Source organism: Paramisgurnus dabryanus, chromosome 19, assembly GCF_030506205.2.
Source record: "Paramisgurnus dabryanus chromosome 19, PD_genome_1.1, whole genome shotgun sequence".
Classification (NCBI taxonomy): Eukaryota; Metazoa; Chordata; class Actinopteri; order Cypriniformes; family Cobitidae; genus Paramisgurnus; species Paramisgurnus dabryanus.
In genome coordinates this window covers 14992903-15014466 of record NC_133355.1, presented here as the reverse complement: position 1 = coordinate 15014466, position 21564 = coordinate 14992903, and the positions used below count along the sequence as shown (strand labels likewise).

General features: G+C 37.3%; 1 protein-coding gene across 5 annotated transcripts in view; it reads right to left on the bottom strand.

Annotated features, from left to right (window-relative positions):
* csmd3b (CUB and Sushi multiple domains 3b) overlaps positions 1-21564 on the bottom strand; it is a 502030-nt gene that overhangs the window by 341208 nt on the left and 139258 nt on the right. For all 5 annotated transcript variants that reach the window (XM_065290793.1, XM_065290794.1, XM_065290799.1 and 2 more), the window contains exon 4: positions 6134-6328. In XM_065290793.1, coding sequence (XP_065146865.1) covers positions 6134-6328 — 195 coding nt within the window. The remainder of the gene's footprint in view (positions 1-6133; positions 6329-21564) is intronic.

Genomic DNA, 21564 nt, shown 5'->3' with positions numbered 1-21564 from the left:
TTGACATTTTTTTTCTGACAGTGTATGTGTGTTCCCTGGGGATGGAGCCCATGATTATTGCTAACATAATGCTCTATAAATTAAACTACAAGAACAAAATGTGGTAAAAAAAAATGCAATTGCTAATAAGCAATGTTAAAAAGATATTTGGAAAGTGCATGTTTAAAAATTTTAATAAAATACAATAATAGCAATGATGTCACATAAGTTAACTCATTCCCACCATAGGCTTGCCGCGATAGTCGGTGAAACGGTGATAACCGGTGCTTCAGCCTCTCACCGGTTAAATCACTTGCCCACCGCGACACCGTCTTTCACCATAGTTTTGATATTTTCTTGTAATTAAATCATTTAGCTTCGTTAGAGAGCATACACACTAAGAACTGAATGTGTCTGCTGCCTGAATTCAGCGGAGATGAATGCGCGTCAGGTCACAGAGCAGCAGGTGTCAGATTTCATTTATTTCTGTCAGAGTTTGCGAGGCGAGCTGACTGACCAGACGAAGGCAGAAGCCGCATGCTTACTCGTTTTTGTTATAATATACATATATAATGTTTAATATAAGCGAGATCGTTTTGTTGTTGTGTTTTTCATCAAGAAAAATAATAAACCCATCATTCAAGCAGCACTTTATGGAGATAGCCGGTTGCTCTGCTTGGGACTGGCGGGTTCTTTGAGAATTACCTGCGCACATTGACTCAAGCACTTAAGTAAACCAGCTGTTGCACTCGCATTGCACGCAAATTCATACGCGATTTAACACATCGTACGCAAGCACTGCATTTAAACAGTTGCGTAATTCAAAAGTGAAAGTAAAATGTGCAAAAAACTAGGCAGCCCCAACTGGGTCATGAGTCATAGGCGGTAAGGAAAACAGCATCAAATGTCAGTGTTTTGTTGGCAATTTTGTTGGTAAGTGAATAATAATGTAAACGACATGAACATGTAGTGAATCATAAGTTATCCAAAGACAGTGGGATAATGTTTTGTGTGTTGCTTGCTCGTGACTCGCTCCACACGCGGTACCGCCTTCAGGAGTTGGGGTTTATTCAAAAAGAATCGCTACAGCTGATCTATCTTTTATAAATCTGATCAAATACTCTTTTTATATATGAAGGACATAATGCTACTCTATAGGTACTCAGGATTAACATGAGATAAGCAGATACAGTGTGCGTTACGTGGCCTTTAACAATACAGTAGCACAGTGTTCTTCAACCCTGGTCCTCGAGGACCCCCTTCCAGCAAGTTTTAGATGTCTCCTCATTTAAAACACCTAAACCAACTCATCCGCCTCCTTCCAGAATGCCTCCCTAACAAGCTAATGAGTTAAATCAGGTGTGTTAATTAAGTAGACATCTAAAACATTCTGGAAGGGGGTCCTCGAGGACCAGGTTTGAAGAACACTGCAGTAGCAGTTTATTAATTAAATTACATTTAAGATAAAGACAACAGAAATAAATGAATCACGAAAAGTCACAGCTGTACATTCAGATATCATTAGCATATGAAAGTGGGTTGAAGAGGGACAAGAAAACCTTTCAACGGCTGTGCCCACTCTGCAAAAAAGCTGCAACAGATTAAACAGAGTTCCATCACACCAGGACTCCGAGAGCCAAATCCCCTTTTCCCAGCGACAGCCTGTGTCTGCATTTCCTTTCATTATCATTCAAGAAACTTGAGAATGCTTCACAACTATGAACCACATCTGCCATCAGATTCCGGACTCATCAATGTTGGGTCACCCAAAAAACAAGCCTTTCTAGGTTTGTCGAAATTTGGTCAGACATGACAGGGTCCTCATAGGCTTAAATCGCACAGTTAGAGACAAATCCACTAAACCAATCAAATCAGTGCATGAAAAGTGCAGTGTATCGCATTTAAGAAGGGTGCGGATGTCAGCTCCAATTTTAGCAGGGCTGCTCAAAGTGGTGTGGGATTGATCAGGGATTTACGTCCTTTAAGCAGGTGCCCCCCATGGTTGTCAAAGCCAGACAGGAAGAGGAAATGATGGCAGGATTGCTGCAGCCCACAGTGAATCTTAACTCTTTAATAAAATAGACCCTGTCAAAAATAAAGTCTAGCACATCAAAAGCAACCCATTAAGCTTGTGGCTTCAGCATCAAATTATCGGCTTTTTAATGCTCCCTAAGGAATTTTATCAGAGAAAGGATAATTTAAGCTATTCTACACTAAGTGGAAATAAGGAAAATAAGTATTTGTTAGTAACATGATTCATTCGGTTAATTAGCTAACTTGCAATATAGTGCCACTATCAGAGGTGTATCTAAAAAAGAAAAAAAACTGATGTTATGTGTTTTTTCCATCTCATTACACCAATGACCTTTAAAAGCACTGCTTTCATGCTGTGTTTTGTAGACTTGTTTACTGTAAAGGCATGCAAGCTGACTTTTTTTAGCTCATTTAAAGCCATTTGAGCACATCCAGCATTCATCCACTCCTCTAGATGATGTCAGTTTATGGCTATTTGATGTCACCCATGACATCTCGCTCCATTTCACTCGAATTTACCAGTTTGTTATATTTGACCTCTGCAGAGTGCCGGCCGATAAACACTCATTCACTGACCGCCAAATTTTACTGGAACAAATGAGCACACTTAATACGTTAATAAAACATGCAGAGAGCTTAACTGGAAGATGCCCAGATAAAAAATGATTTGTTTCTCGGTCATTAGAAAAGACTCATTGGTTTAGGGATTTGTTTTTTATTGAGGCAATTCCTCAATTTAAATTCAAAACAGAAAATGTCAAATCTCTGATGCTACCCACCTCTCTAATGAGATCATTTTTGGGATAACAAGCCCAGCAGCACTGTGATGCGGTGCATCATGGGATTGGGAGCTGGCAGCATTGTGTGGTAATGCCTGGGTTATGAGTTGTCGCTTCAGGTCGGCTACCTGTGCAGTGCAGTGTTATCATGCCTATTTCACGCCTTGACACCACAGACTGACCAACTGTGCCTAAGGCACCAGGGTGTGGAGTAATGGACAGCCAAGCAATTTTGTGAAAATATTACAACACGTCAGAAATACGTTTAAAACAGCTGACAGAAACAGTTATTTGTTTCAGTCAATTTCATAATACAAACCTGCTGACTATGCAGCACTTTTTGACAAGACTGGAAGTGAATAATGATTATCCACTGTAAATAATTTTGGTAAAACTTTACTTGAAGGGCACGTTTATGAAAACTGTCATTAAATGTCATTCGTTCAATGATGTCATTTTTAATGCAAAGATGACATTGTTTGAGATGTCTTTGTTATGGCAACTTGACATTAACCAATACATCATAACTTGTAAAGTGATACAAATGGAATTTGTCATTAAAATGTCATTAAGTGTTAATACTCTGTCATATAGTTTTATAACAGCGTCATGAATATTTTTCTTGACCTCAACTACAGTGGTACAAATATAATTTATCATTAAAATGTCATTAAGTGTTGATACTCTTACAAATACAGATAGTTTTACAAATAGTTTTATAACAACACCAGAAATCCATCCATGTGTTCAATAATATTATTGTCCAATATATTTTTTTAATAACTTTTTGTATTATATTTTTGTATTTTAAAATTATATTTTATTGCACTTGGAGACTGATTCACCTAAAATTAAATGAAAACAGTACAATAATGGGTTAAGCCATGCAGTGTTGGGTCCATATACTGTAGCTGCAAAGTTAATTACATTAAAATCAATTGATTCAATGTCAGAAAATTTCTGAACCCTCTGTGTGAGGAAGAACTAATTCTGTTAGTTGTCAGTTTTTTGTGTATTGTGCACATACATAAAGTTAAGTATTATCTTTTGACATGTCTGTTGCATTTTGTTAAGATATTTAAAATTAATTGACAGAGTATTTATACTTAATGACACGTAAATGACAGTTTAATGTAATGTTAAACCATAGAGATGGGTAGTTTCTTAAGTTTGTTAATTATTCTGCTATGTCATGTTTCTGACAGATTTATGACAAGTTATGATAAAACCTATTGGTTTATGTTGTCATAATAAAGACAATTCAAACAATGTCATCTTTGCATTAAAAATGACATAATTGAACAAATGACACTTAAAGGTGCAGTGTGTAAATTTTTGCGGCATCTAGTGGTGAGGTTGCTCATTGCAACCAACGGCTCAGTCCACTCTCATCCCTCGCTTTTGAAACGCATAGAGAAGCTATGTTAGCCGCCACCGGACAAACATGTCATCATTGGAAAAAAGGGCTTCTGTAGAAACATGGCGGCACAAAATGGCAACTTCCATGTAAGGGGACCCTCGGTGTATGTAGATATAAACATCTCATTCTAAGGTAATAAAAACATAACGGTTCATTACGAAAGGTCTTTATACACCCCTGATCATATAGTTTTGTATAATATTTTGCATTTATGTCAAGAGATCCTTCTAAAAATTACACACTGCACCTTTAATGACAGTTGTCATAAAAGTGCATAAAATCTCTTTGTGTTCATGACACGTGTCATGTCATGATTATGAAGGTGCCATGTCAGTCTTATGAACACCCCTTCAAGTAAAGTGTTACCATAATTTTTGTTGTTTTCACAGTAATTTTACTGTGGTGTGAATTACAGCAACTACTGGAAAATGTTGCCAGTAAGTTACTGTTAATTTGATCATTAGAATTGTACAGTGTCTGTAACAATGGCCTACTGTACATTTTATCTACAGTATGAAACTATAATGTATGAATTACAAATATACTGTAGGTGTGTTAAACAATGATGATGATGGTAATAATAATAATAAACTTTTTGTGTGAAAAAATTTGAGGCACCCAATTCAATTAAAAGTACGAAAGCACTGCAGAGAAACCAAAAATCTTGAGAGCTTTTATGTCTCCACTACTGTATTTCGAAGTGCATACATTACAAAATTTTAGCATAACATTGACATTTGTGGAAGCAGTATTTCTAAAGGTCCCCTGACTTAAGATTGAAAATGGATTTTTTACCTTAATCTAAAATTAATGGTCAGCGTAAATTGCTGCGAAATCATTCCAGGGCTGCTTTATGTAGAAAAAGGTGAACTGCTATATACTTTGCACATTAAAGTAGAAAAGGCCAGATACATTTACCACAAAGATTTTTTGACAAGGTAACTTGCTGAGCAGAAAATTAAAAAAACGAACCGTAATATTTTCATGAATATTCAAAATCTAAATGCACTAATAAATACTAAGCTCAACGTGCATTACGAAATGTACTGATGGTAATTTAGTTTAAAGAAATTCCACACTGAATCATTAATACATTTTATATAATCAAGAAGAAACTTTTATATAATCTTTAAAGAAAGTACTAGATGATGTCTAAGTGCAGTAAATACTGCAGTCTGCTCCTTCATACCCCACTGCATTTTGGGGCAGGTTGAAGCACCACATTTCCCTTCCTTAGGCTGTTTTCTATTCAAGCACAGTTGGCTCTGCAATTTGTCTGCAACCAAAGCAAGCATGATCCAGATGCTGTCACTTTCCCCTTTCTATTAAACACGCTGGAGCAAAAACCAGCACTGGCTGTTTACGGAGGAGTTCTTATTTCACAACGGTCATGGCTAATGCACATTATAATTGGTATGAACGTGGGACAATAAATCTTGATGCCTTCCCAACAAAAACAGAGTCATGAGTTATCTCTGCATCGAGAAATGTTACCGTGGTCAAGAAGTTCACGCCATTGTATGAGTCAAACCCGTATGTATGTAACTAATGTAGATGAGTGTGCAAAAATCTCTTATGCCTTATAAGTTATAAAAGAAATAAAAGAGCTGATAACAACAAAGGTAGAATGCTCTTCTGAGAGGTCTTGAAATTAAAGGTTGTCTGAGTCACTCTCGTTTGTGCCATTTCTAATCAAAACAAGCCAATACTTACAAGCCTTTATAGTCTTTCTTCCATTTATTCGCCCATGCATGCACAAACTCTTGCAAACACGCACACGCGCTGCTCAGGCACATAAAAACAAGCAAACAGACACAAGGACACTCAAACAGATGGAACACATCAAAGAGATCCATGCAGGAAAATAGCCAACCACAACGCACATGCACATCATATTTAGAGCAGTCTGCCTGGTGCTTACCTCTGCAGATGGGCACTGGAAAGTCCCAAACGGCCGCATTGCCCGCATTGGTCACACAGGTAAGCTGGGGATGGCCGTCCAGCACGTAGCCGGTTACGCAGCTGTAGCGAATCTTGTCACCCACGTTGAATCGCGTTCCATAGAGGATGCCTTTGGGTGGAACGCCAGGGTTCCCACAGGCACTGCTCTGCAATTCTAAAATGTAAAAGGTTTTCCATTAAGCACTGGATTTGGAATAAAGCCAAAATAAAGTCAAGATGTACACAGTGGAAAACAGGAATGTAGGTACTGAAGGTTGAATTTAGTATTAGTATTTAGTACGCCATCTTGACACGTTGATTTGAGCTGGCTTGGATTTCACATGTCTGTACAACACACAATAGTTCGGATATTCCAGCATGATTTGAGAATGTTGTGCATGTTTACGCTTTTGTGAAAGCCAGGAAGTCTGTTCTTTTGTACAAAGTAATTAACGTGTTCAATATCATAAATTTGCTTTATGTAGTGACATCAGGGTTCCCACACCTTAGTTAACTTCAAATTCAATGACCTTTCAAGGACCTTCCAGGTCCAATACCCTTAAATTCAAGGACTTAATGTGGGGACACATTTCAAGTAAGAGCAAGGCTACATTGTGTTACTTTTAAAGATACATTGTAACAGTTCCTTTCGAGGGAACTCGCGCTGCGTCACTGCGGTGACGCCTCCAAGGGTAAGTGCATCTAAATGTGTATATCAAATTCAACCAATGGTAAAGCTTAACGACAAAGACAGGGTGATGCGAGAGCCAGGAAGTATATCGCTATCTGAAATATTGCCAAAGACGGCGTTACAGTGATGTAGGAAGTATGGCAAGGGTGACGCAGCGTCTGGTTCCCTTCTCAGGGAACAACAGTTACATACATAACCAGAGACGTTTTCATTTGTCAAACACAACTAAGCAAAAAAGCATTTTGGTATGAATCAACATTCGCATACAGAGGATATAAGCATTTAAAGTGAACAGTTTAGCACGTGTGCTTAAAAAGTCTAACATTTTTATGATATTATCCTAAACTACAGGGAATAATATGGATTTTTTGTCAGAAAACTTATGGCATAAAATAGATTCAAGCACTTTCAATGACCTGTATCTATGTATGTATATATTATCAAAAACTTCCCAGGGCCTTGAATTTTTTTCCCCAGATTCACAAACTTTTAGGATTTCAAGGACCCGTGGGAACCTGTGACATAGTGCACTATTTCTTAGCAACACTAAGGATTCAACGGATAAGGGTGCACACAGACACAACATTTAATTTGAATGATGTGTTATTTAATATGCAATTTATGCTTTGTTTCCTTAATTGACCAAAACCAAGACAGAACTGGAATTGAATGTAACCCACGGACTAGTTAAAAAGGAAAGAAAGTAAAGAGACAGAGGGATGGAGAGAGAAAATTGATACCTTCTCACATTGATTGTGTTGTTACACACCAGGGTTGGGTGGCAGCCATGTTGGTTGCAGTATACTATAAATTCAGTGCTGACATGCAGAAACTACTCTAACAAAAGGGGCCTTTTTTAAAATGTGATGTTTTTATGCTGTTTTACATACAAATTCACACTGGTCTGCAGCCATCCCATATATCTGACCCTTAAATGATTTATCTGTTGTTTATTTATGTGTTCTTTTCAATTTTAATGATCTCGTAAATGACATTCATAAATGATTAAACTGAGCAAAAAAAACACCCTTTGAGCAAAAACCTGCTCAGATTGCCTTTATGCATAAAATTTACTTTTTTTTCTGTTTTGTCGCAACTGGGTAATCTATAAAATAATAGCAAGATGCTCAATTTGACAGAGTAAAATTACAACAAGTGAAATTATGGAGTATCAGCCACAGTCAGCTGTTCATTATCCGTTAGCAGGATTAGGCCAGACAATCCATACTGGTGCATTTCCAGCTCTCTTTATTTAGTCCCAGCAACCATATTTCTTTCCTTTTCACCAAACAAAAACTCATTATAATCTTTCACAGAGAACTGTCATATTGTACAACATATTATGCCACAATGTGCCATTTAGCTGTTCTCCCCAAAGCTTTATTTTTCCCACAGTACTTTTGTAATTATTTATTAAGCAATTACAATTATGGATTTCTAGATAAATATCTCCCTCGCAAAAACAACCATTACAGCTAGCAATATTTCTTAATGTTAGACAAAAAAGAAAATCATTTAAAGTAACAATGAGACGGAAGTAGTGATTGTCTTATATTCCCCGTCATGATGTATATCTGAGTAAAACGGCTTCTGAAATGAGAAACAAAATAGGGAAATGTCCCTGTGTCAAACCATGTGATTAAATTTATTGCAATAACATATTTAAATGAACAGATACAGTACTTGTTAATTTACAGCTAAGGCTCGTAATGACTTTAAAGCCCTGGTTTCCCAGCAAACACACACACACACACAAGCTGTAAAACAATCCCAGAGTCACATTTTTGTCCCCACTTATTCGCTTGGCAACTCCCCCATTTAATTTCACTAATTACAGTCTCGCAGATGCAGCGAAACGGCCTGAAATTAAAAGACGGACACCATCACCTGACATGCACCTCCCTTGTCAAGACTGCGGCCCCTGATCTCAGGTTGTTATGGATTGATAGTTTAAATATCTTGGGGTGATAGTCGGTGCGTAAATTACGCAATAAGAAGCACAAGAGGATGAGAAAGTCTCCCTATGCGCTCATCACGTTGATTATAACCTGCAGAAGCCTGATCCGCATTTAGGAAATGACAGTGTCGGAAACAAGAATCCAATCGCCATTACAGTGCTGGATATGAAAAAGCGTCATATTGGATAAGGATTAAATAAAAAAGGATAAATGTGATAATCTTGTGTCAGCAGAACAGGCATTCGGAGCCCTTGAGGGCTGTCAATTTTGCCATTTAGACGGTTGATGGATGGCTTGTGTTTGTCATTGAGGCCGGCGGGAATATCAATGAAAGGAAAATGAGAGATCTGGTACATCAATGAAAAAGACAACAAAACCAGGAGACTGTCCGCACCACGCTCTATAATTTTAAGTGAGTGTCTTTGAATCGTTCACGATGTGCGAGCACACAATGTGGTTAATTAGTGCCTTTAATAGGTGCAGTAGTTTACTTATTAAAAAGTTTAACACACTTCACACCTTCACTTGGACACGTGAAATCCAGGCTAAAGTATCAATGTAATTTTGAGATTATAGGAGCAGTAACGTTTGATATCAGTCATTGATTTGATCTTTGAGATGACCTTACTCAGTCAATATTAAATATATCAAGGTTATATTTTTTCACAGAATGATCTTTACATTTTGCACAAAACAGGAAATCGCTAAAAAATTACTTATAAATATCAGCTCAGTGTGATTTAGCTGATGTGATAATTTGAGGTCTAATTCATTAAATACCAAAATGATTCCAGCATGATTTAGCAAAGGTTACAAGTAATCTCCTTGATAAGTCGGCATGACACAGAGACACACCTGAGGGACAGTCTGGTTTTCTCAGAGGATCTAAGATGTCCACTCGGGAGCTGTGTGAGCAGACTGACGGGGGATAACATCTAAGCTTATTAATGCCCTTCACTGGCCCATCACTATCCTCTCCTCAGCACTCAAAAGTTTCTGTAAAATATCACCATTGAATCTTCAATCTGCTGCCACGAAGCTTAAACTTCGCCTATGAGGAAGCAACTCACTGAAGACCGGTTTACTGTAAATCCTTTGGTAAAGGAACATTCAGATTAGGGGTGTGCAGCGGAGTCAGTATTTGTATTTGTACTTGTATTTGTAACAATCTCAAAATTATTTGTATCTGGAACTGCACGTGGTTGGGTCTTAAACCGGAAGTTTGTCAAATTACATGAAAATGGCATTTTAAATAGATTCTTGCTTTTTTATTATAATTATAACTTAAATAACTAAATATCTATAAAAAATGATATTAAAAACATTTTAATCACCTTTAGGCGTTTATTGTGCCTGTCAGTACAGTTCCAATTGTGACCCATGCTGTCTATATGAGTGGGAGGTTTTCAGAAAAAAGTAGTCAACATTAATCCCTCATCTAGCGATCCCAATACTCTAGCAATTAAACATCTAAAATGATCGTTATTTGTACGTTTTCTGAGAGGTGCACCATCTTGCATGATAAATACCCAATACTACAAAGATGTGTATCCATCACATGCGCATCTGACATTGCACATTTTTGTTTCAGTTTAAAAACATGCAGGAATTTGAAAATAAAATGCAGGACTTGCTTGATGTTTAAAGAATTATTAAGAGAGATAAAGTTCGGGAACTGATTTATGTTAAAAAGTTATTAGGATCGACAAGACTCATGCTGACTGACAGATCTGAAACGCACAGACGCACAAGCGCGCGCACCGATATATGCACATATATACAGAATAGTTTAAAAAAATCTGTTTTGACAAGAATTCACGAAAGCATAATAAGCATTACAACAAACTACCTGAGCTCATTATTATCTATGTCCATATAGCGTTTGCGCAAACATTACGAATACTTTCTAATTAATCTTCATCTAAATAAATAATCAGATATTCGTTTAACATTTCAAATAGAAGTATGCTCTATTTTTTAAAAAATCAGTTGTGACCATTGGTATAAAAAGCAACATGATTTTATACAGTGAGGTAATTAGAAACATTTAATTAAAATGTTTTAGTTGTTATTTATTTATTTTATTTGTATGTTGACTCTTTCCCCCCTGCGTTTTTTTTTTAAGTTGCCAGCCAGGGCCAGCATTTTTTATGATTTTCACAAAAGTTTAATGCCTTCCAGAAAATGTTCTTCTTTAAATATATAAACAAACAATATATCAAATGAAAGAACAGACCCTCTGCTTTCAAAAAATCATTAGTTCTCTTTTATCACCTCTCAAATATGGGTAGGTTTCTTCAAAAACACCCATTTTTGAGCAAAAAGCTGAGATAATAAAATTTTTTGTGAACGACTTTTAATAGAGATCAGATGCAGAGCGATCTTTAAAACATACATGGAGTTCTTTCTCTTTCACGTGAGGCGCAACTTCCGGGTTGTATAAGTTGCGGAAATTCTCATAATTGGCCGGGAAGCATTTTCTCTAAATTGACGAGTTATCGAGGTGGTTTGGGAGCTGCAGCATTTTATCAAGCTTTTCTGGTCTTGTGGAATTAATAAAAGGAGAAAAAAAACGAATAGAGAAGTTTGATATTAGCAGAGTTTTTAAGATTTTTAAATTAATTCCAAAAAAGCTTGGGTTATTATATAAGAGACACGCAGAAAATGTCATGTCATTTCATAGAGTGCACTCATTCACTTCACACACATATTATTCGTGCTTTAAGGGGTTTATAATTTAGCGCTGTTTCAGCAAACACGTGATTGTGTCTGGCCGAATATTTTTTTCTGTTATTTGCATGAATTTGTTATTCATTTTGAAGCCATTATCTGTGCCCTTCCAAATAACGTATTCGGCTTCGGGCACATCCCTAATTCAGATCATTTAAACAACCTGCACAAGATCACAATGTTTCTGCACTAACAAAGGTCATGAGTTTGATCCCTGGGAACACAAATGCTGATAACTGTATAGCTTGAACGCAATTTTTGGATCTTTTGCCAGATTAATAAATGTAAATAAATCATATTCATTAAATGTACGACAAGCTCTCTGTTTCGGGATGGCTGTGATGCTCTAAATAGGTCCATGGTAGGAATGTGCCATCTTTTATCTTCTCTGGGGATCTTATGAAGGCACTGCAGGGTCTCCATAGGTTCCTCATTTTTTATTTAATGAAGAAACTTCCTGGATGAGCGGCCGATTGCAGAAATGTCAGCAGGACGTCTCCTTTACCAAGTGTTCATGTAAAATTAAACAGAGTGTGCAGATTTTGAGAAACTCTTGCCAAAGAAGTGTATTTCAAGTGTTAGAGAATTGTTTTATATGGCAGTGTAGTCGTGCATACAGCACCCTTGGCATTTCTTTCTTTCTTTACTTTTCAGCTATAACTGCGATTCAAACACTTTTGAGATTTAGGAAAGAACGTCTCAGTGACTTTGCGGCGACAAACTGATTTGAATAAATATTTTATTTTTGGGGAAAAAACAACTCGCAAATTAAAATACATTTAAACACCTAAAATATAAATGAAGAGGAAGAATTGCTATCTTGGCCATTGTTAAATGTTCAGTTTTCAAACAAACTGAGGCTGCACACGTAGCTTTACCTCATCCGTTTCTCTTTACTGATATATTAAAGAGTCTACATATCTGAGCTTCGAGTCAACTTTGAGGTTGAGGAAGGTGGGTTGGGAAATGGGTTTTAAGCTGTAGAATTAGCTGGATCTCTTATCACCAGACCTCCATTTGGGCTGGTCATTCATCACAGCCTGACACGTAACGCTGGAGCTGGACCTTGCAGCATGGACTCTTGGGTGACAGGGCATTTCTTGCCCCCCTTTTGTACCAGATAATATGTGGTCCATCGATTGCATTTGTAAGAGCTGGATGTACATTTAACAAAATGTTTGAGCATAGGTGGGTGGAAACCAAAGCAGTATGCTAGCAAAAAGTGACTAATGCTCTTTTTGTCTTTTAAAGAAAATCACAATATTTCTAAATAATATGAGAGTACTATAAATGTTTTCATAAGATATAACAGAACCAACCTACACAAATCTCTTTTTTGATTTTTTTAATTTCCATTTTTTTCTAATTTACAAAGACAACATATTCCAGCATTTCAAAAAGGATCCACTTCACCTTTGAGGAGTAAAATGAGATAACAGCATAAAAGTTTGAAGACACCACTGTCATAATTCAAAGTGGGATAAAGCTGATATCATCAGCATATCTTTTTAAAATCTTATTTTTTATAATTACCCACGTGTCCTCCAAAGAACTACTCGTGCATGCTAAAATTGAGACTAAAAATGCTAAAATTTTCACAAACAGCTGTCTTCTCCCATCAGCACATGGAGGTTGTGGAGAGAACTTAACGTTATCCCCCAGCCCTTTGCGAGACAAGGTCCAAGAAGACTTAACTTCAATGTGACGACACCATGAGAAAATAAACATCTTATCCCTCGAGTAAGGAAAAGTCTGTCATCCAGCAGCTAAAGATGAGCGGAAAGCAACTAGAAGCTTTCCAGAGGCATAAAGTCTATGCTGCCCTCCCGCTGCCCAATGCATTAGAACCCCAATTTAACTTTAATACAGCCCGAGTACGGTGCCGAAGGGGAACTTTATTACAATGTGTCGCGACCTCGCCTCAACGCTCACTTGCTCATAAATTATTCTCCATTCGAGGCACAGAAGGGATTCCACTTACAATCCCCTGGGAATAATACGATCCCTAAACCTATTTCCACCTGGCAAGCAGGAAAAAGCTTGTTGGCCTCGTCATTCGGTTCTGGAAGAGGTATAATGGAGATATTCTCTTTTCATTATCACAATTATGACTCCATCGCAGGGAGGAATGGATTTCTTTGTTTACCGTCGGACATGGATTCTCAGTCTTGCGTGGGCTTCGCGCAGCTGGTGGGCTGTGATGGAAGGTCCCTGAGATTTTTATGGCAAATGTTGGGCTGCGTTTCTATTTTTCCACAATTGTCCCCACATAAAAAATGTGCCACTAGGCAGACAAAGGAAGGGGAAAAATGGAAGGTAAGAACCGAAAATGTGAAAAGGAGCCTGTCAGGCACACTTTCAATCATACTTTATTATTGAGACAGATGATACACCAAAATGGCAAGGAAAAAATGAAGGAGGTACTTAAAGCCTGACCAGAAGTCTAAGGGCCAATGATGTGGCATTAGTATTTTGAAGGTGAGCACCACAACATGATTCATAACCCACAACTAATGCTTTGAAAAAGGGCCAATTCACACTGTATTCTCAGATGCCCTGGATGACAATATATCATCTTGCTGGTCATAGGGGATGTAATGCTTTCAAAATGACCTAATTTAGAGCGAATGTAACTCTCTGTGCTATCCATGTGCAATGTTGCTGAACATCAAAGTTCAGTTGATAAGCCATGGACAGTATGGCATGTCAAATATCAAGTCGTGAAAGATTTCTATGTCTTCGTATGCAAGCACTTGGACATACTTAAAACGTACATCCACATACAGATTGGTTTACTGAGAATTTGATCCGGGTCATACACTGCCCTCATCTATTCCCATCCATCCAGGATTTAACAACTTTGATCTAAATCATGAGATCACGAGCAAAGGTAAGATTGCTTTGTAAATGATCATAAAGAATAGATGAAAGCATACAGGTGAATATGTTCATTATTTATTCATTGTTATAATCCCCAGCCAAACCACCATCAGCAGCAGCCGCACGTTTAATACAATTCGGCGAACATCTGACCTTGCTACTTTAATGTCACCAGAGGAACCCAATGATCGGCCACAACTCAAATGCGTTTCGATCGCGGCCTGCTCTGGTATGGAAGAGGTGTGTTTGTAGGTGTGGGCTATAAGAGACAGACTGAAAACTAATGGCTCTCACCATCAGCGGTCCATCTACAGCACAGCGCCACTTCCTTTGATGATCATCAGAACGGACTCTGCTGCATTTTGATCAGACCTCTGTGCGGACGCCTCAGATTGCCTCTTAGACTAATTGAGGAAAGCTTTTTTGTGCTTTGTGTAGGTGTAATTAATTTACTGGGTAAATTAAATATTGTTGCCAGTCTGAGGGCTCCAAACAGAAACCATTTTTCTATTTCCTAATTAAAATGATAGAGTATCATTTATGGCTAAATGGAATCATCATCTGCAGATTACTTGTGACCTAGGTTTAAATGGAAATTGATACGCAGTTTAGCTTAATTTGATAAATGATAATCGAGAGTCACTGTTTGCTTAGTGCTATTGTGGTTTGGCTAATTTTGATTTGTCTGTAAGCTTAGAGGAAATGTAGGTTGATGTGGCGAGGATTTAGTAAATTACCACCTTTTGTGAAATCGTTCAGCTTAGGGTGGTTTCATATTTTAAAAATAATGAAATTTCAACATTAGAAACCCAAATTTGTGTCATAGAAAAATTACAATTCTGTCATAATAATTCCCTCTCAGGATGCTCTAACAAAGCTCATCTTGAGCCACTTCAGACTGATTTGGTTCGAGTTTAACCTACCAATTCATTGATCCAGTCAAAGAGAAATAAAGAACTATTTTAATAATGCCCTTATGGTATTTATCACCATTTTAGGCTTGGCAGATGTGTGCACTATGATTTATGAAAAATGTAAAAGTTAGGGTAAAAATTTAACAGGTTTATTTTTATCAATCAGTTTAAATATTCATATTATTACAATAAGAAAGCTTCAATATTACTGTATAAAAAGCTTTAAGGGAGACTCCACTTTTTTAAAATATGCTCATTTTCCAGCTCCCCTTGAGTTAAACATTTTATTTTTACCATTTTGGAATCCATTCTGCCGATCTGGCGTTACCACTTTTAGCATACAGTAGTTTAACATAATCCATTGAATCTGATAAGACTGCAGGTGCAATGATATTACACAGTGCCCGAAAATAGTCCCCTGCTATTAAAAGATACTAAGGGGACTATTTTCGGCTGCTGCGTAAAATCATTGCGCCTCCTGCAGCCATGTTACGGCAGCAATGTCCTTGATTATTACGCCAGTTTGAAAGCATAGCCATATCTGCCTAGAAAATCACAACTTTTAATTTTCTGTCGGTCTTAGTACATGATGCAACTACAGAAGAGTCAAGTTTTAAATAGGACAAATATCGAAACTCTTTGGTTATTTTTAGGCGCGATGCTAATGGTCTAATCCGATTCAATGAATTATGCTTAGCTATGCTAAAAGTGGTAGCGCCAGACCCGGAGATCAGCTGAATGGATTCCAAAACAGTAAAAATCAAATGTTTAACTCTAGGGGAGCTGGAAAATGAGCATTTTTTTTTAAGTGGAGTGTCCATTTAAAACTTGTTCATGGCTTGAGTTTTGATAAATATTCAGTGCATATTTTACATCACAACATCTAGGTCACATATTATGTATGTAAGGGAGGTGAAATGAACAACACTGAGTTAGTTCATGGACTCAGTGGATGACATTTCCTATTGTAGAAAATGGGACCTGTAGGTTGACCTTAATATGTAGACCAGCATGAATGCTAATGATGAACAATAGTGTTGAAAGGCCTCTGCATGTAAATTTTTAAGTAGCTTTAAGCACAGATTAGGGTTGAGTCTAGGAAGAACAGGTTCACAGGGTCGTGTGTCACTGACCACAACAAAGGGTAACCAGTGTAACATGATACAGTATGTCAAATTGTGCACTCTGTGGTGTAGGTGAGGGTGAAATGGTCTTAGCTATTAGAAATTAATATGATGGCACAATTATAATTAATCTAAAACTATACATTTCATACACTTAAACACCACGAAAGGTTAAGATCTAGAGAAACATTTTAGTCATTTCAAACTATGGAGACTTTAATTACCAAAGTAGTGCAGTGTAAGTAACGAAAGTTAACATTTTAGAGCACATCCCTATACTTTCACTATAAACCATGAAAATTATATGCCCACACTAAAATATTTGCAGTTCCTAAATGATTTGACTTACAGACACAAATTTCAGAATTAAGATATACTTTAAAAAGAATGTGTTATCGATGTTGAAGTATAGATACTGAAATGTTATGCAGAAAATAAAGTATATTGGGTCCACTCTTTCAAGTCCAAAAAATGTGCATCCATCTTTCACAAAAAAAATCAGAACACCTCCACGATGATAATCAAAGGCCTTCTGATGGTAATCTGTGCAGTTTTGTTGTAGAAATATCCATATTTAAAACTTTATAAACGAAGAAGACTCTGTATTCAGAAGAGAGTATTAGCGTAGAGTACGCACTTTTCTTAGTGACATATGACAAATTTGGACGGCAGGGGGCACAGAGCAGCAGCACAGAACCCTCTGTAAGCTGCGTAAGCTCTCATCTTAAATGCGGATGTGATTAAGATGGTGGCATTACCAGAAGCTAGTTATTTTCATTTATAAAGTTTTAAATATGGATATTTCTACAACAACACCGCACAGATTACCATCAGAAGGCCTTTGTTTATCATCCTGGAGCCGTTTGAATTTCTTTTGTGAAGGATGGATGCACATTTTTTGGACGTGGGGGTGAGTAAATCATGGGTTTAATATCATTTTTGCTTTTGATATTTTTTATATCATTTGGTTACTATCCATTTAAGTCTGACGTCATGCATCGCTACCCAGTACAACCAGACATAAAATGCCACAGGCAAATTACAGAAAAAACACGATATACACTTGTATCATAATGCAAAACTAACAACAATCCCCGATCCTAATTTTTATCTCCAAAACAAAATCTGAGATGCATTTTTTTTTACGAATTATTAACTCTTTCACCGCCATTGACGAGATATCTTTTCAATTAAGAGAAAACGCTTCCCAGCCAATGACGAGATTTTCCGACTTTCCGCAATACCGCCCTTCTGCAACTTTTAAAACCCGGAAGATATTGCCCTATGGCAAGCGGCTGCATGTCCATGTCTGTTTTAAAGATCGCTCTTAATGGGATCTCTATGAAAAGTCCGTCACAAAAATGGAATTATCTCTGCTTTTTGCTGAAAATGTGGTGTTTTTGCAGAAACCTACCCATATTCAAAAGCTGATTACAAAAGAACCACTGAAGGTAGGATGAAACGGGTTTTTTGTTTGATAGCAGAGGGTCTGTTCTTTCCTTTGGTATATTGTATCTTTATATATTTAAAGAAGAACATTTTCTGGAAGGTATTAAACTTTGGTGAAAATCATGAAAAACGCTGGCGCTGGCTGGCAACTTTTTTTAAAAACGCTGGCGGTGAAAGAGTTAATATATTGCTGTCAGTGATTCTGTGAGCCTGGAGACTGCTGTGTACACTGAGTTTATAAAAAACAACAGTAGTTGACCTCTGTGCTGTACAAACCTTGCTGAAAGACTTAAAAATAAAACAGTTTTGACTGCACTAAGGATGAAAATCACTGGTACAGTAGATTACAGATCCTTATACTCTAAAGACAATTATAAGCCTTTGAAAAATGGTAAGTTTTTAACTTGGATTTAAATTCATATTCTGAAGGAACTTATCGGAGGGAAACTGAGAGACTATTTCACAGTTTTGGCCCAACGAGGCCAAGGCACGGTCACCCCTCAACTTCAGTTTAGATTTAGGAACCATCGGCACTCTTTTCTCAGAAGACCTCAATGGTCTAGCAGATATATTTAGTCTTAAGAGATTACTCAAGTATTCAGGAGCCGTTTCAATTAGAGCTTTAAAAACAAACCTTAATATTTTAAACTCGATTCTGTAACAGACTGGCAACCAGTGCAAATACGCATAATACTTAAATGTGTGATATGAATAAATCATGTGCTCATAAATTGATTTATAAATAATATCCTCTGCTGAAATGAGTGGAGGATCGGACTCAGAAATGGTATTCCTTACGTAATGAATTAACAAGCGGATGGTCTAATCAACACAAGTCAAAAGTAATTTTTTGTTTTATGTTTTCTGTAAGCTTTTTGTTCTCTGTCATGGCACATTTCCAAAAATAGCCACTGGGCCAACATTTGTACTTACAATTGTAATAATTGCTTTTTATTTGGCGTGTTTAAAAGGGCCTCTGTCACTAAGACCAGGAGAGTTGGATGAAAGCGGTTTTAGAGAAACATCCGTATCCTGCTCACACTCTTATTGTCTACACTCTTTCTAGTTTCTTTCCAGCTGTCCACATCTCCACTTTCCTGTCTCCTGTGCATTACAGCACCAATCTTGTTTCTTTGTTGTTTCCTGTTTGAAATCTCATCCGTTCTCTGGAGGTCTTCTCTCCACAGCTGCGCTCGATCCTCCAGCCTCCTTTCCTTATAATATCATTGCAAGCCTCCAATGCAGAAGAACGGTCTCAATTATCCTCTGCTTGCCTCTCTTGGTATGCTTGAGTTGAGTCCATGGCACTCAGAAGGTTCATGCCAAATTGGATATCTTTGTATGCAATTAGATTGGCCGCTAAAGCATTTCTTAAGACTCCATGTTCGATAAATTTGACGTGAATTTATTCTCTGCAAAGCTTTATGGTAAGGCACAGATAACACAATATGTAAAAAAATCTAATTTCTGCAAAGCTTAGGCGAACATTTTTTCAATTCTATAAAGGATATTAGACTGTAATGATATTGAAGTTACCTCTCAGAACAACAGTTTGGTTACTAATTTAGTCAACTCAGGTAGTGCTATATCGACTATATGATTTAGAGATACAGATAGTAATACTGTATTGTCAAAAGCAAAATCTGGATTAATTTTTGCAGTGAGAACCCAACCAGAAAATGCGATCAGCACCACGGACAGAATGCACCTTTGTACATGAAACCCCTTGTTTTAATTTCAAGATGGCAGCTTAAAACCAATTCCCATTCCCACTTTAACAGCTCTGGGGTGTTACAAGCAGTGGACTGCAGAGATTAACAGCAGTGTCTACAAGGGAAAAAAAACGAGGCCTGGCCAAAAATATATACGTTTACAATGAATGAGAAAAGGAACAGGGGAAATGGCACTTTATCTTCATTTAGAGGGCGTGACTGTCTATACCCTGCACCTCGTGCGGAGAAGCTCGCTGCTACGTGTCAGAGCTGAAAAGATCCTAATCAAACAATTTTGTTGAAGAAACCCCCTTGAGGCATTGAAATACCTGTTCAATGCCAGCTGGAAAGGCACCGTGGCCTCCCTTTGACGATCTATGGCAAATTCCATTCGTTTAAATCAGCAAGTATCAATGGTGATAGTATATCTTGCGATCCTTTTTCGTTTTGTGAGACTAAAGATATACTGCAATTAAATCACCAGGTCTAGAGACCCCTACTGGTGGATATGTGTCAACAGAAAACTGCTGCCAAAATAAGAGTGAGTACAAGTGAACGACACAGGGACAGGCCATGCTGTGGTGCTAAGATAGCAGGAGAGAATGGAAAGTCTCCCAACAGCCTTTGCCTGAGACACAGAGATAGTACTTGTTCTCCTGAAGAGGACATGGGCTGAAAGCATGACTGACTCGCTCATTTTGTTGCATGTATAATACATTCTCAATGTCATAAAACAAGAAGATATATTAAGTACTAGGTGTGGGGAGGTTCAGTTATAATAAAGGTTTATGAACTAGGAGAAAGTTCTGAGTTTGAGGTGTGTTGGAGACAGTGAATTACAATGTAGGTTCTCAGCACATTTAAATGTGAATGCATGTGTACTGATCTATCAGTTTGAGTGACTAAGAAGAACCTTTTAAGAAGGTCATAATATGTACCATTTAGGTACAGATATGTGCACTTGAGGTACAAGTGTGTACTGTTTAGGTACTTTTTAAACTATTTCTCTGCAGATAGTCTAGGCAGAAATGCATTTATGTTCCTTGTTGTCTTCTGTAAACACCATTAAAGAGATTAATTTCCTCATTTAGATTATATAGAAAGATATATAAGCTTATATCGACCCATATTAATACAAAACTACTCAACTGAAAGTAATATATATTAGCAGCTTTAAAAAACAACAACAACACAAACCTTCTTTGATAATACTAACTAACTACAGATCGAAACACGGCAGGTTGAGAAAACCTAATGGCACGAAAATCTAGGTTTATTTGTTTTCACCTGGTATTGTGTGGCTTTTCCTAGTGACTCATCTTTAATACCTCCAGCGAATAAAAAATAACATGGCTTGGCAAGCTTTTTTTTGAATAATATGTTCCTCTGACATTCAAAATAAACTGTTACGTGTTAAAAAATCCTCTGCTTTGTACCACGCAATCTCTGTGATGCCTCTTTGATCAGCAACAATTGCAGCCATTTCAAGTGTGAAATAGTTGCAAAATAGTGCGAAAGACATGCTTTATCGGCATTGAATAATAATGCGAATACCAGTAATATCTCATGCGCAAACATTAGTAAATTTTGTTGAGTGGATCATTTAAATACTCTCCTTCCATAAATGTGTCATCGGAAAGGCAAAATCCTAGAAATGCATATTCAATATATAGGTCAGTCGCAAAAATAACTAGACCACACCTTTTCAGCACTTATTATTCACTGCACACCTTTAGTAAATCCCGACAGTCGTAATTTAAAAAGCACCGATTTTCTGATTCACAATTTTACATTTCCTTTGGTGTGCAGATTTGTATTAGTTCATGTTAATGATATGCAAAAGGTACAAACCCCAAAGTAAACGATGACACGAGTCCAACGTAAATATCTTTTCTTGGACTAAAACAAACACACGGATTGTAGGCAACAGTTTACTTCCTGAGATTGCCCTAC